Source organism: Trachurus japonicus, chromosome 10 (genome assembly GCF_045865225.1).
Source record: "Trachurus japonicus isolate A0001 chromosome 10, Traja_1.0".
Classification (NCBI taxonomy): Eukaryota; Metazoa; Chordata; class Actinopteri; order Carangiformes; family Carangidae; genus Trachurus; species Trachurus japonicus.
The window spans coordinates 17,143,956-17,159,293 of record NC_140916.1 but is presented as its reverse complement, the minus strand read 5'-3'; the positions used below and the strand labels follow the sequence as shown (position 1 = coordinate 17,159,293).

Sequence of the window (15,338 nt, the reverse complement as noted above, 5' to 3'; positions counted from 1 at the left end):
AGATGTGCTCACCATGGCCAATGCAGTTGTAACTGGACCTTTTTTTTTGCTATCAATATTGTGCCTGAACTATAACTTAACTTATATATTGATATTTTATTCAGGACCAGTAATCAAAGCTTTGCTCCAGCCTCTATCTCCATGAGGCATCCAGGCCGAGTCTCCATGACGATAATGTCTTTAGTCAGGAGCCACAGCGGTTGGCTGCAGCTGGAGTCTTGAAGACAGGAATATTCCTTATCTAGCCCATAGCTAGCAGCACCAGCCTAATGATATCATCTACTGTGGATAAGGTTGGACATGGATAACAAGGATTTGTCAGGAGCTGCACAGTGTAGCCCTCGGATGATGAAACTATTTTGATCCACTCAACCTGCTGATTTATAATATACTGTTGGTGGTGGCGTCTTTAGGATGGAAGTAGTTCACAAATCAATGAGCAGATGAGGACACACACACACACACGCACACACTGAGAGAGCAACTTCTTCAAACAGATTGAGTGGTGCTGCATCAGTCAGATTCCAATTTAGACTTTGACTTGACTTCTTACCAAAGTTAAAAGTCAAGTCATTACACGTCTGACAAGTCAGTAATATAGGTTGTCAATTCCGTTTTCAATCACGATCCACAAGTACAGACTCAGCAAAATACCTCACACTTTCTTTGGCCTCAGTGTGCACAGTGCATCTAATTTACCCCTTCATATACTGTATATTGTATTATTATGGCTTGACTCATGATTTGCAAGATTTTAATGCAGTTTAATTCATCTTTCTTTTACTCTTTTCAGATCCAATAATAAAACAATGGTGGAGGAGCACAAAATGCAAAGATTAAACAATAGAGTGTAATTGGAGTCTTATATTCGAGTGTGTCTTCCCATCCAAATTATGTCATTACAATATTCCTGAGAGCACTAAACAATGCTCTCGCCAACAGCAAGCAATGTTAAATATCAATAACGAGTTTACTGTCACACATTTTTAGGGGAGGTCATATATTTAAATAGGTCCAAGCTGTTGATATCCTTCTTGTACACTCTGAGGCATTAGATTTGTTTGCCTGTTGCTGCTGCAGATTACATTGTGTTAATATGCATGGTAGCTGTTGTTGTTAAGTGACTGACAGCTAATTATGTGGTGTCCTGGGAGCAGCAAAACACCTATATTGCATCTGGTGAACTTGCCCCCAGAGTGTGTTTGAAAGGAAAACAGGGAGAAAGCTCTGTTTACTAACGCATAGCCTCATTCATCAGATCCTTATGATGAATATCCAAAATAATGATTTGGTTGCTGCATATTAATATAAACAGAAGTGACATTTGCAGCAAATTAATTAGTTTGTTTCAAGACTCCTAATCTTGTTTATTGGTCTGTTGTTTCTCTGTTCTCATATGAAAGATATATCATTAACACACAACACAATTAGTGTATCACTGTTCAAAAGAATTTTAAAAAACCAAACACTGTGGCTCTTTCTCTTAAGCAGAGATATTGATCGAACTGAACACCAGCCAAGCTACTTGAATATGTGTTATTCTCCTGTTTCACTATTAATCCACTGAACTGAATTGCACCGTTCCAACATAAATCCAGTGTAGGCCGATTGAAATGAAACAGAAAGATCCTTTAAGTCCATTCAGCCATATCACTGTTTTCTCCTAACCCCACTATATCTCTGCCCAGCCCCCTATAATCCACTGCATTAAATTCCAATTTCTTTACATTTAAAGATCACACCAACCTTAGCCTGTAATCTGATATGAAATTATCTAATAAAAGGCTCCAAGTGGTTTAGAAATTGTCAGTGTGTTTTTTTGTTATTTCATTCTTATATTCTCTCTGAGTTTTTTCTCTTGTTTTTAGTAGTCCTGCGTCGTTCTGTCTTCCTAGTTCATACAAATAATTGGGAAGCTAAGAGCACACACAGCCTCATGGGATAGCCAAGAGACTTATAAACAAATCAAATGCCAACTTGTGTCTGGCCTCCTCGCCACTGTTCAGTAGTCATGACGACTCATTATTCCCTTTCAAACCCTACAGAGAAATTCCTTGATCCTAATCCCCTCATGTGGCTAAAAACTTGAATTACTGGTGGATTTGTGTCCATTTAAGATGTGTTTTTTTAAAACAAGGCTTGGGGGAAAAAGGCAATTGGGATTGAGAGGTGGGATGTAGCACTAGACTTGCCCTTTCCTACCCTTTCCCTCGTCTGGTTTCCCTCTGCTGCTGCTTTCTGAGCAACTTTATTTAAGTTTCCCCCCCAGTAGACTTGTAAATGAAAGGAAGCATCTTTAGCTCGTCTGCCTCCATTTATTCTTGCACCCCCGCTGTTCTTAGAGCCTTTGAACACTCACACGGTCGCTTATAGCTTGAAGGTCACAGGAGTTCACTCAGGCGTAGCGTCTTATTCACACTAGGAGAGTTAATAATCCACATTCACTACAATTTTTTTCTTTTGTTTTGTGTTGAGAGGGCAATATGGAATCACTGTTGCAGTGAATGACCCAATTCAATCCACAACAAGCAAAGCCAAAGTGAATGAGTGGTCTGCTTTCGGTATAGTGAGATACTAACGCGCTAACATTTTAGCAGAAGTTTTAAGCATCCCTATTGGCCTCATTAATTGGGCCCCAGCCAGCGGGTTATGAGACAAGCGCGATTCACCGTTTGTTATAGTCCGCTACAATATGTTGGTCTCAAGAGTTCTGCCCTATGGAATATTATCCTCAGACAAAAACCCTGTTTCCCAGAAGGCTTGTGTTACTGACACGTCCACGCTCTGAAAAGCCTCTTGTTAACAACAGCTGTAAAGTGAGCTTGTTCTATTCTGCTGCTCTTTCTCCAGTTTAATCTCTCCCTCTTTCTCTCGCCTTCATTTCAGTCTCGTTGTTTCTCTTGTGCATGGGGGAGGATCCCGAATTAATTAAAAGAAAAAGACTTTGAAGTTGGATACTTAGCCTCGGGGCATTCTGTTCCACTTTTCTTTTTTTCTTTTTTTGTTGTGGCTGCGGTTGCATTTTTTGTTGTTACGTTGCTGTAACGACCCAGAGATCCAGCTACTGGACGATGTCATCTTGTTAAGCGAGCAATGCAGTGCAGCATAAACCCTTTTTTAATTTTTCCCCCCAGAGCCAAACACTTACGGTGACCTTCTTCTCCTGCCTGATATGTGGAATAATAACACTTGTTTCCATGCTCTCTCACTTTTTTGTGATTAAATTCTTAAGTTTGAACTGGATCTCAGGTAAAAATCATTTAATGTTCCTTTAGCAAGTTTAGGAGTAATGTATTGCATTGCGATTCAAAAATGTGCTTTGACATTTACAATCATAGTTACTGCAGAAGAGAAATCTGACCCTTTTTCAGAAATTAGTCATTGGTTTGTCGCATTGCTCAAAAAGCATTAGTATTTTTGATTGTGACTTTTTGAAGACAAATAATTTAGTTTTCTACTTTGTGATGTAATTCTGTGCAATTGATGGTGAAGCGGGGAACGAAACTACAGTCACAGCCTCTGTAAGCAGTGATGACTGGAGATTTAACTATGACAGCAGTCTTAGATTGAGTGTGCTCAATAAATCCTTCATCATATACGCAAGTCTCCTGTAAGAGAGAGGTATCAGTTTTTTTTCTCCCTCAGTCTCGCTAAATATAAAATATATAAAGGAGATCTGTCCTTTTTTTTGTCTCAAAGAGAAATGGGATCATATGTAAAGGAATGAGGCGCCCGTCGACACAATGAAGTCATAGAGGGGGTGGTGATCTAACCCAGGTTGATGGGCTGTCAGCAGCTGCAGTTGTAACTGTGCCAAGATGGACAGAATAAGGGCTGAAGTAGCGAGACACAGAGCAAGGGAGGAGACTGGGAGTCAAAGTTAGACGTAGAGGAGACGTACTGTAGAAAACAGGAAAAGGTAGAGAATGACACAAAGACAGATACCAAGGGAAAAGAGAAGCTCAGAACAGACACAGGACTGAATTGGAGGGCCGTCCAGACTGAAGCTACTCTGCCAAGCTTCCCCTCTCAGCACGGGACGTGTGCCTATTTCCATCCCATCAACCCCCTCCATCTCGGTCACACTCTCTTTTCACTCTCATGACATGCCACATCCAAAGCTGAATCGGTGACTGAATGATATTACCTTATGCTAATAACCCTGCCTACCCCAGCAAGCCCCGTCATATGCCTCGAGCAACTGAAATGCAATTTGTCACTCATTTCTGCTTGGCTTTTATTTCCTCCTCCCTCCATTCTGCAATACCGTCCTCTGATTTCCCATCTCTTATTCTATCTTTCTTTCACTCCTCCATTTAGTACCATCTCTTTTCTCCACCTGTCCTTTTTGCATTTATCCACTTGAATTCCTACTATAGCCTACTATAAGTGCCAGTAAACATATCAGTGGACCTGTTGATATTCAGAAAATACAGTGCTAAAATGAACACTAAACTGGCACCCGCTGTTGCCAGAAGAAATAAGTTCTTTGTAAGTTTAAACTTATAACGTGAAGTGGGCATTTATGCATCACTAACAAGTTGTACACAAAAGCTAGCCTGCTCCTAAAATTAGCTGTCACTTATTCAGCTTAGCTAACTAAGCAAACAAACAAAGCAAACACCAGCTTGCTAAGTGTTGTTACGGGATAATAATGATGTTGCATATAACCTTTGTAATACATGTATAGCCTACTAAAATGTGAATATTGGTACAGTAGACCCTGCGTTTATCAAATTACAAAAAATCTATACTGTATGTGTGTTAGTATAACTGAATCTTTCATTCTAAGCTGAATACTGCTAAAACTGAATAATAATGTGTCTATATATAAATAAAAAATCAAAGTAGGCTAATATCTAGAGAAAAGTCTCGAGATGGATCTATTCTGTACTGTAAATATCTGACCCAACCCAATTTTGATGTCTTTTCATATTCCAAACTGTTTCTGTAGCTGCTTTGATGATGATTCTCACTTCATAAGCCTTCGTATCATATTAAAAAGATGTTTTCCTGGTTTGGGTTGACATTTAATTTTGCCACTTCCTACATGTCACCACCCAGCCGACACTTGCTGGCACCTTCTCCCACCCATCCCTGCCTCCAATCTTCCCTATATCCATGTTTTTTCTCTGCTCCTTCCCGTCATCTCTGAATGGTTCTAGCCTTCTTTGATGTAAGTCATGTGTTTTAATGACTTGGCTGTTGACTTGCCTCCACCCTCCCTCCCTTCCCCTCTCCCCGGGGTGCTCGTACTGCCTGCTGGGCTAAAGCCACAGGAGTGCCAATACAAAACAGGCTGACACACAAGCTACTTTGTGTGGGTCACTCATGAAAGGGACACACACTTGCACACTTCTTTGTCTTTATTCACCCTACAAATGCAGGTATTAGCTTATATGTCATCTGCATGCACAGTGCTTGCTAATTTGTGTCAGAAAGGTATAAATGCATACAGCTAGTACACACTCCACACATACATGTGCATGTGTGTAGGGGACAGAGGAGTTTGTTTCACTGCAGTCTCATGGGAGACAGCTGTGTTCTGATGTATTAATCATCTTCATCTCCAGCTTGCTAATTAATGACCCATCTGTCCCCTCTCACTGATGTTCCACTTCAAACTCCCTGGTACACAAACACACACGCACATACATACAAATGCAGGGCTGCGACACAACAACCAAATGCTCGTTCCAGTGATGTAACTCCAGCACCAGTCTCAGGGAAACAAATATTTAGGTGCACAGGGAGCCACGCTGTCTCATCTGCATGCAACACCATATATGAGATCATGAGAGGAGTGTTTGTGACAACTTTATCAGGGAGGAAATCTCCTCTTCAGTTGCTGTGACTTTAGGTGGCAGACCTTGTGCGAACAGGCTTGTCTGCGCGTGTGTTTATGTGTGCACTTACGTGGGTGTATGTGTGTGTTCGTAGGCTTATCAGGTGAGCCCGGGCAGAGTGTCTGATGCGGTAATGGAGGCTTCAAAGACAAGCGCTGCGGTGAGTTCCCTGGCTGCCTTTTACCGAATCCCCCCACCCTACCCGACCTCCCCCAGCCCTCTCCTTCCCACCCCCACCCTCCCTCCCCCACCCTGCTGCTGGGATGCAGAGAGGCACACAGGTAGACACCTGGATGGAAAAGGAAGGGATGCAGGGGGGGAGATAAGCTAAGACAGATTTTTTTTTTTTTAATTAAGTGGGTGCAAAGTCAAACAGATAAGGGGCAGAAAGAGTAAAATCAGGCTGAGCGACAGGCAGAGGAGATAGTGGAAAGCATCACAGACAGATGCAGAGATGTACAGTCAAGACAGTCAGGGTCGTGGCCAGGTGCTTGTCCAGCCCACCTCCCTTTCACTTGCATGAGTAGAGCTACTTCAAACACCCGCCGCTTGTCTGCTGCTTTGTTCTGCTCCCTTTGCAGCTGTGGTTTGTTGTTGTTGTTGTTTTGATGCCCATCGTCGTCGCCGCCATTGTTGATTTGCTTCCTTTGAACGGCACTTCTATTTCTGGCTCACTATTTGCCTGTTTCCATTTTCATCTTTTGTACTGTATATGTGTTCGAGTGAGTTTATTTATGTGTGCGCCTTTTTATGTTTTTGCATTCAACAAAGGATCTCAGTTGTGGATCGTAACTGTTTGATTATTATAATGGCAAGTGGAGGTTGATAATAATATGCAGGTTAATATGCATGTTTTTTGGCTTTAAAGTAAAGTCTGATAGAGTCAGGTGGTTAAGGAGGGACACTAGAGTTGAATAGGGTAAAAATTTAAACTAACAGATATCACCATGAAACTTCCCAAGTTTATCACTTACATCAAGACAAATATGTTTTTGTATTACAAGTTTTGTCAATTTTTATGTTTAGATATGTAAATGAGGCAATATCTAGTTAAATATGCGCTAATTTGCATACATTTCCAGAACCGAAATCTGAACAATGGATAAAGCCCTTTCAAAATTCTTGTTTTATTTTGTTGACATACTGTATTAGAGGGGATTTTGGATATCTTTTTTTATTACTGTCGCCAGCCGTGAAAAAAAAAAAAAAAAAGGAATAAAATGTTGTATAATCACATCAGGCTGTGAATTATATATCAACAAACCCGAAAAACCTTCAGAATATAGACAGCAATAAAACTGGAAGGTTTTGGTGTCTGTAAGTGCTGCTGAAGTGGAGATTTCTATCTCAGAGTCTGAGGAAAAACTCATATTGAGAAAACAGCAACGACAATAAAGACTTGTTACTGTAATATTCCATAGATTGTTAATGTCAGTCGTACTTTTACGATTTGTTGTGGATATGGAGGAAATGACAACTTTTGGAGCATACATCATTGTTCAGGAGAGAGAGAGCTTTACAATGATACCGGACATGACATGGGTCAGACAACAGGCACAGAGCATAGTATGTCATAGTAACTAACTTTTGGTGAATTTATGAGAAATCTACTGACGAAAGAGACAAAAAAAATGAAGTAGAATAATGTGGATTAATGTTAATTAATGTGGATTTTCTACCACTTCTTTCCACTTTTCTGAAAGAATACATGTTAAGGAAGAAAAATAGCAACATTGATCAGTGCATGAAAAGTGCCTGTAGTGTCTCGCCATAAATAATATGTTACCAAATGAAAATGTTGTACAAGCATTCTCATTCTAGCTGTAAAAAGGACTTAAATAAATTATGGAGGTGACTCATTTTGTTTTCTTTCTAAACATACATTCAGTTGCTGATTTCAAGGTATTGATGAGTCGCATAAGCCTGATATTTACTGTAGCGTCTGATTTAATTCAGCAAGAAATTATTTTAAGATAAGTTTCAAAATGGAGTATATAGAGAGTTTTGTTTTGTTTTGTTTTTTGTCATGCAGATCATTTTTGAAGAAAGTGATTTGCTAAGTTTAAACAAAAAAGTCAATTAGACAGTTTTCGTTGCTTTTGATTAATATTGAATTCATAACAATTTGTTTTTCAAGATGTCAGCATAATAGTATCGACACGTTGTTTCATGACTACTGTGGTAGTAATTCCTCATGTTTGACCTAACACTATTTTAACCAGGAGTATTACAACATATTCTGTCTTATAGGCTTTCATAGCATTTAGACCCATTTACTGAACTATTGACTGGTTGCTGCACAGTAGCATTTACACATGTGTGAGGACATTTTTATGTTTTTGCATGGATTTCATGTGTTGTAAAGCAACCCTCAGGCAACGACCACAAGAAGAAGAAACAGAGTAGAGCATCAAATGTAACTGACTGAAAACCCTAAGCATGTGTATCTGTTTGCTCTTTTCATTGATCATTGCAGTGGTAAATAGTTGTATTGCAGTCTTTGAAGTGTAATTGTAAATACTTATAGAATGATATGCCTTTCAACAGGATGGTATGTGAGCTTGTACAACTTGTCAAGTTAATGAAAGGGCAGGCAGAAGATGGAGTTCACAGCTCAAGTTTACTTCCTCATTTTACCGCCAAGTAAAATAAAGACACTTTTGCCAGATTCATATAATTGAAAACGATTCTGATAATATAGCAATCAAGATTTAGTCAGTGTCATTAGCTGTTACTGTATGTTGTAAAATCTCAATTGACACTTGTGGGTATGGTGCTGCTGATGAATCTAATTTGTTCTGTCCATGCACATCCTGACAACTTTGCTAATGTTATATTTTGTCTCTTCCTTTTCCTTCTCTGTCTTTTGCACTTCCTTCTCCTCTTTGCTCTGTTTTCTCCTCCCTCCTTCCCTCCCTCCCTCCCTCCCTCCCTCCATACAGCAAACCCTGGAGAACAACCTGACCAACCTGGTGAAGAGGAACAGTGAACTTGAAAACCAAATGGCAAAACTCATCCAGATCTGCCAACAGGTTGAGGTATGCAGCACATCTTTGCGTTTGTATCATGCTGAACGATGAGTGTGGGGATAAAATAATGAGGAAGTGATGCAGGAGCTTTGTTTTGATGATTAGGGAAAACCAGCTCAGAGAGATACATGTGTTTGTGTGTGTGTGACTGAAACTCTAGTTGGTTTGGTTAAAAGACAGTCACTTGATATAATTTAGCTCCCCTGCCACACCACTAAAGCTACCCCGGATTTTAGTTAAAGCCGATGCAGTCCCTCACCCAGCACTGGAGATGTGTCAAGCTTCAAACACAGTCTCGTAAGAAGCCAGGGTTTCACTTTTTGGTGCTCATGAATAACTCACAAAGAAACAGGGGTTAAGGCCTTAGTGTGGATGTATTTTCCCTCACTCTCTCTCTCAGTCTGTCACTGTTATTGATTGTATACAGTTTACTGCCTTAGCTATTGGGGCCCCTGCTTCTTATCTAAGACTGTGGAAGACCTCTTATTGAGGAAGCACTGTGGTAGAAATTGGATCTTTATCCATCTCCATCCTTCTTGCCTTGTTCCTTACCTCCCTCCCTCTCTCTCTCTCTCTCTCTCTCTCTCTCTCTCTCTCTCTCTTTCCCTTGGACCATGGTTGTGATTGTGCTAACAATAAAATGAGCTCCCCATTCTTTTAGTTCCCTTTACCACTTCTGATCAAATATTGATTCGTCTCAACATTCAAAGAGAATTTCAGTTCTATACCATGGTTTTTTTTTAAAGATCATTATTTGGTGGAAAAAGACAGAAGAAACTACCATTAAAGTGTCAATAGACAACATTACCACATAGTGTTTCCAAGAGGTATGAATGTTGGTGGTGCTGCTGCATCGATGAAAATAATTCATTTAGGAAAAATGTCACAGCCAGACAACTGTGAATGGACAATTAGTTGTTTGTTTCTGGCTGGTAACGGTAGTGTTAGAAACTTGGCCTAGCGCACGTCTATCCAGGCCGTCGCTGTCCAAAGCAAAAAACAACCACAAGAATGACGTTCTTATCATCTTCACCATGATGATAAAACACCAGGATTAATTAATAAGTAGGCAAACTACCAAAAGCTCCTGGGGAAAACAAAAAGCACTGCTCTGTTTCTGTTTTGGTTGCAGGATGGCAGATGCACTTCCTTTGCGCTGGTCCATGAAATTTCATGCCCTGTGGCAGAAAGAATTGGATAGTGAAAGAGAGGCTTATAGTGAACGAATCTAAACACAGATGGTGTCATTATTCTATGGCCATTACGTTATGCAATCAACATTTACTTCACAGTGAAAAGTTAGAACTAGAATTTGTTACTTTGATAAACTGAGCAGTTGCATGTGCACCCAGACGTATCCGTTCAATTGACTCTTTATAATCACTGATTCTCAATCAAGTGGCTGACGTAACGCAAAGCAGCGAAAATGAAACCACCGGGTCTCAGTGACCTCTTGTACTTTGCCGTTGGTAGCTCTCCAGACAATCTGATTCAAACCATGACTCAAGAACAAAGAATGAGCTGGAGTAGCTCTCAGCAAACCAACCGCTCTCAAACCGTTTAAAGGGGTAGTTATGTAATTCAGACAACTTCAAACAGTGAAATGACCAATTTGCTGTGGGCACAGATACATGCAAAACCTCTTATAAAATACTCCCCACTTTCAAGGTGCTAATAGCTTAATCTAATGCTTTTGAAGCGTCATAAGTTCAGATCTTGTGCCTCTTCAAGGTCATTGTCTGAACTGCACTTTCCTTTTTCACGCATCTCACTGCTTTGCTTTGAATATTTATTTTTAGCATGAGTTATTGTTACAACACTCAACAGCTTAATTCCCACTGGCGCCACCCATACAAGAAATTTATGCTCCCGGGTCAAAACCAATACCATTATCTGTCAACTGGTATATATCTTCCAAGTGCAAACTTTATTTGACTTGTCACAAGCTAGTGAGGTTTCACAGCTCACCCAGTTCAATTTAGTGACAACCTTGGAGGAGTGTTTGCACTCCGGTATCCTTGCATGAACCCATACCTGGCTGCCGAAAATTATACCCCAGACAGTCTTGTCACTGTTGACCTCTTGGGCTCATGCTGTGATTTAATGGAGGTACAGCATGAAGCCAGTCTGAGAGTACTAATGCTCAGCCATCGAGCGTTGTCTGCGCTGCATCACTAATACGTGCACGCTCAAGCACACACAAGCACAGACTTTGTGCCTTAACGCACCCACTCTTAATAAACACCATCATTTCTCTGTGAGATGTGACATTAATGGCTGCAGAGGACAAATGCACTTTGGTGGCGCCATCGCTCTGTGCACAGTTCATTTCTTATTAGCGGGGTCGGACTCCATTTTCTCAGAGTCACGCTGAGGTCCATGAAATACAACTCATGCAGCCGCTCAGCCAATCAAAATTAAATGATCACTGTGTGATTCATTAAATACAGACAAACTGTTCATGAACAGTGCATACCAATGTCGCAACAACAACAACAGCAGCAGCAGAGGAAGAATCTCATCACTTATTCATCAAAAAGAAATGAGGAGCAATAGCATGGAGGGGAACATGGCTCACTGACTCTTAAGCAAATTATTAAAAGACACTATACTATGTTTTCCTGCTCTGTTTGTACAGAGCCATTCTCCTACGTGATGCCAAAAGATGAGTGCAATCATGACAGGAAGAATGAGAGAGTGTAACGTTTCTCGGTGAGTTCATATTAATGTGCAATGGATGGTTGGAGGAGAAAAAACGAGAAGAAGAAGATGGAGAAGGAAATGTAAGGGAGGTAGAGGAGGTAAAGGAAGGAGGAGAAGAAAAGACAAAGATAAAAGGACGAGAAAGAGCAGGGTTATGAGGACAAGGAGAGGATTTTTTTTTTAAAGAGAGATTTGGTACAAGTGAGGGAGAGAGAGAGAGAGTTGTGTGCGCAAAGTAGGAAATCTCTGAAGGGCTTTGAGCATGACCTGGATTCCTCTCCTCTTTGTTTGCATCATACTGTATTGGTGCCAGAGATATGATCAAACACCATGTGAATCAGCTTCCTTTGTGTCAGCACACACAGCAGCGATGCAGCCTCGCTCTCCTGGGGTTCTCGTCTCGCAGCGTCGACTCGGAAGGCATGCAGGACGGTTCTTCTTTGGGAGGTCTCTCTCACCTTATCACAATATTTGGTGTGAGGCTGTTAAATCGGTTGGCGTGCTTAATGGTATTTAGAGTAATGTTTCTTGAAGGCGCAGAGTGAACAGCGCAATTCGGAAGCGGTTGCAATGATTGTTGTTGAGCTAAAACACTTATTCATTCAATGCTACGTAACTGGAGGGAGACGAATGAGCAGCAGAGGAGAGACTTCAAGTGGCTGAAAAAAAACCATCAGGTTTGCATGGTGGTACAGTGGTAAGCACTGTTGCCTCTCAGCGAGAAGGTTCTGTGTTCGATTCCCATTGAATTTCATGGAGTTTTCTCCTGGTGTGTAAATATCCAGGTCCAGGTGGACTCGAAACTCACCAGATAGATGAATACTGGAGTGATCGCATTTGGCACCACCTGTACATCAGTTCCTTCCTTTTCTGTCTCCCAACAATCAGTGACAAAGGACTCTGTTTTTTGTGAAGTTGAACAATAAGTCTACTGCAGCCACCATTTTGTAGCAGCAGAAGTTCCCCCTTCTTCTTCTTCAAATGGACACAACAAAGGATGCACATCTGATTTATTTATTTATCTCTTACACAAGTTCTGAAGTCGATTTCCATTTAAGTCCCAGGGAGTCTCCCCTTTCATGCCTAATGTCTCCTTAAAGGCTTGTGCCGCGCGCTGGAGACTCGGAGCATTGTTTGCATACGGTGAAACTCTTGATTTTGTGTCTCTCTCCTCTGAGTTCACTCCACAGCTCGACAATTGATCAAATCAATTGTGTCTCGCTGTATCTTTGTATTGCTGCTCTTTATGTCTGCACTCACTGGTTCAGCTAACCCCCCTGAAAGACAGACTGTGTTGTGATGAGGTAAATTTGCTCGAGGGCTTTTTGATGAGGGCCCTCCATAATCAGGCGTATAACTCACCTATAGCTTACACAGTGTATGTCACGCTGGGGAAGACATTCTCCTGACACAGCTTTGAGGAAGCAGTCAAAGCTGCAGCCAGTTTTTCAAAGCCCTACATTTGTGTTGCCATCTGGAAGAAAAGTAAATTATCCCTCTGTTAAGTTTGTGTGTGTGCGTGTGCGTGCATTAGGATTGATGGGAAAGAGAGAGAAAGAATCACATCAGACAAAGGCCTAGTGGGTTTTAATGCTCAGACATGTATGTCTGCTGATTAAACAATGAGCTGTAAGTCATTAGCCAATACCTGCCTAGGTTTATTTACACTGGAGCTGGTCCCACTGTGTGTAGAATGTGAATCAGCTGTGTGGAGATGGCTGTAATGCTGTCTAATCCTTTGTATTAGATCTAATTTCACCTGTCTTTACCTTTCTACTGGAGCCACGGTGAGACTGAACAGTCCACTGATGCTGGATGTTGTTTATCTTTGCCGTATTTCTAAAGCCGATTGCGGTTTCTGCTGTATGAGGCCATCATTGCAGTGGGATAATGGCATATAATGAAATTAAGTTCTTGCTTTTATACAGGCGCTGGTGTATTTTAGCTTTTAACAGATGGCCACTCCATGATTTCATTTGTTTTTATGCCAGTGTTTCCTCTGCCATCTCTCAAGTCCACTCTTTTTTTTATATTTACAACATTTTAACAAAATTGCAGATGATAAAATAAAAAGAGCAAGAATCATCAGCAAGCCTAAGAGTCTGCATTCAAGCTGTCCAAGACCACACCATAAAACTACAGTAGATTTACTGCTTCAATAGAACTTTTTTATGTATGAACACATAAGAGCAAACTTTAATCTATGATGATTAATGTTTTAATCTGTGATAACACGCACCATGATAAATCAGTTATGTAATGTGTCAAGTTGCTGAGAGAAAAGAGGAGACAATGTTAAAAGTAAATGTAGTTAAAAGTATAAAAGCTCAAAGGATCACTTTGTCAGGTTATGAGGCCAGTCTTTAAAATTCATTGCCAATGAAGTGTTCCCAATTATCACCTCTTTTTGACATAACATCTATGATATATGTCCCACAGTGGCATTTTCCTCTACCCTGCTGCATCCATAAAGCCATTCTTCCCTGTTTTAGAGCCAGGTGCCACCGGCCTCATAAATCTGCAGGAACTGTCCCAGAATCTGTGGACAGCATCTAAGATAAAGCTGTCAGGCTCAATCCTTGCATCTGTTTGAGGGTACCGTGTCTGGGAGACACTGGTGCAGGGAGGGGTGGGCGATGTGAGAGAAATTGAAGTGGTCAGCGAGGGGCAGACAGAAAGGAGGGAGGGGGGTGGTTTAGTCAGACAGGTAGAATAAGAAAGAGGAGAGGAAAAAATAGAGAGGTAAGAGCCAGGAGAGGCTGATAGGAATGAGCACAGAATTGATATCAGATGTGAGGGGGTTTTGGTGTGAGCAAGAGGTTAACAGCTGTTTTGAACCTGGACCGACCTTTACTTAAGTTTGGAATGGGAACCACTTTAAGTGAGAGTAGTTCATTTTGTGAGCCATGCATTGTTCAGTTGTCTGTGGTTGTTTCAGTGTCTGCTGGTTACTCCAGATGTCCACATTTTGAAATGAGTGGATGTGAGTAGGGCTTATTAATCTGGCTGAACTGAACATGACAATATTAATCAGGAAATTTCCAAGATTAATATGAAATACAGTGTGGAAAATATCTGCATGATCATTTATGGGATAATCTCTTAAATCTGTCAGGATTCTAAGGACAACTTGCTTGTTTCATTCATTTGGAGTCAAATATAAACTGGTCAAAGTCGCTATGAGATAATCATGAAATGATGAATGGTGAATGCAGTGTGACTATCGACTGTGTAACCATAATTGGTCAAAGATTGTATTGCCAGGCTTTCACAGCCAAGAAAACTCCCACTTTTCCACTTAGTTCAACTCCTCAACTTCAGAAAATCTTTTTACATCATGTGAAAACATTACATGCATGTACATTTTGTATGTACTCTTTCCAATACCTCAAATCCAAATCTTTTTTGCATCATTGTGTTAAATTTAAGTCTGCAGGATGCTCTTGCAAACCTTGCAAATCACTTTATTCACCTGCTTTGTGGATATTTTGTGGCTCTCCAGAAGAATTTTAAATAAGGTTGCACTGATTTTTAAAAGAAAATTGGCTTTGTTTCGGGCCAATAATTTAGCAGCGTTCGCTCAGGTCTGTGAGGTTGTTATTGTGTTTTTTTGTTTTTTTTTTTCTTTTTGACGAATGCAGGCAGCATTATCAAGAGTGAATGAGCACTGCAGCATCATTACAAACTCGCGCACACAATTCAGTGCACTTATCTGGGGTCGACAGAGATTTTCAAAATCATAACATAGCGAGAGATTACA

General features: G+C 40.7%; 1 protein-coding gene across 5 annotated transcripts in view; it reads left to right on the top strand.

Moving 5' to 3' along the window:
* Positions 1-15,338, top strand: part of mid2 (midline 2) — a 139,853-nt gene that overhangs the window by 88,668 nt on the left and 35,847 nt on the right. For 3 of the 5 annotated variants that reach the window (XM_085789687.1, XM_085789686.1, XM_085789688.1), the window contains 2 exons: positions 5,941-6,006; positions 8,789-8,884. In XM_085789687.1, coding sequence (XP_085645813.1) covers positions 5,941-6,006; positions 8,789-8,884 — 162 coding nt within the window. The remainder of the gene's footprint in view (positions 1-5,940; positions 6,007-8,788; positions 8,885-15,338) is intronic. The other 2 variants (XM_085789690.1, XM_085789689.1) reach the window with 1 other exon arrangement.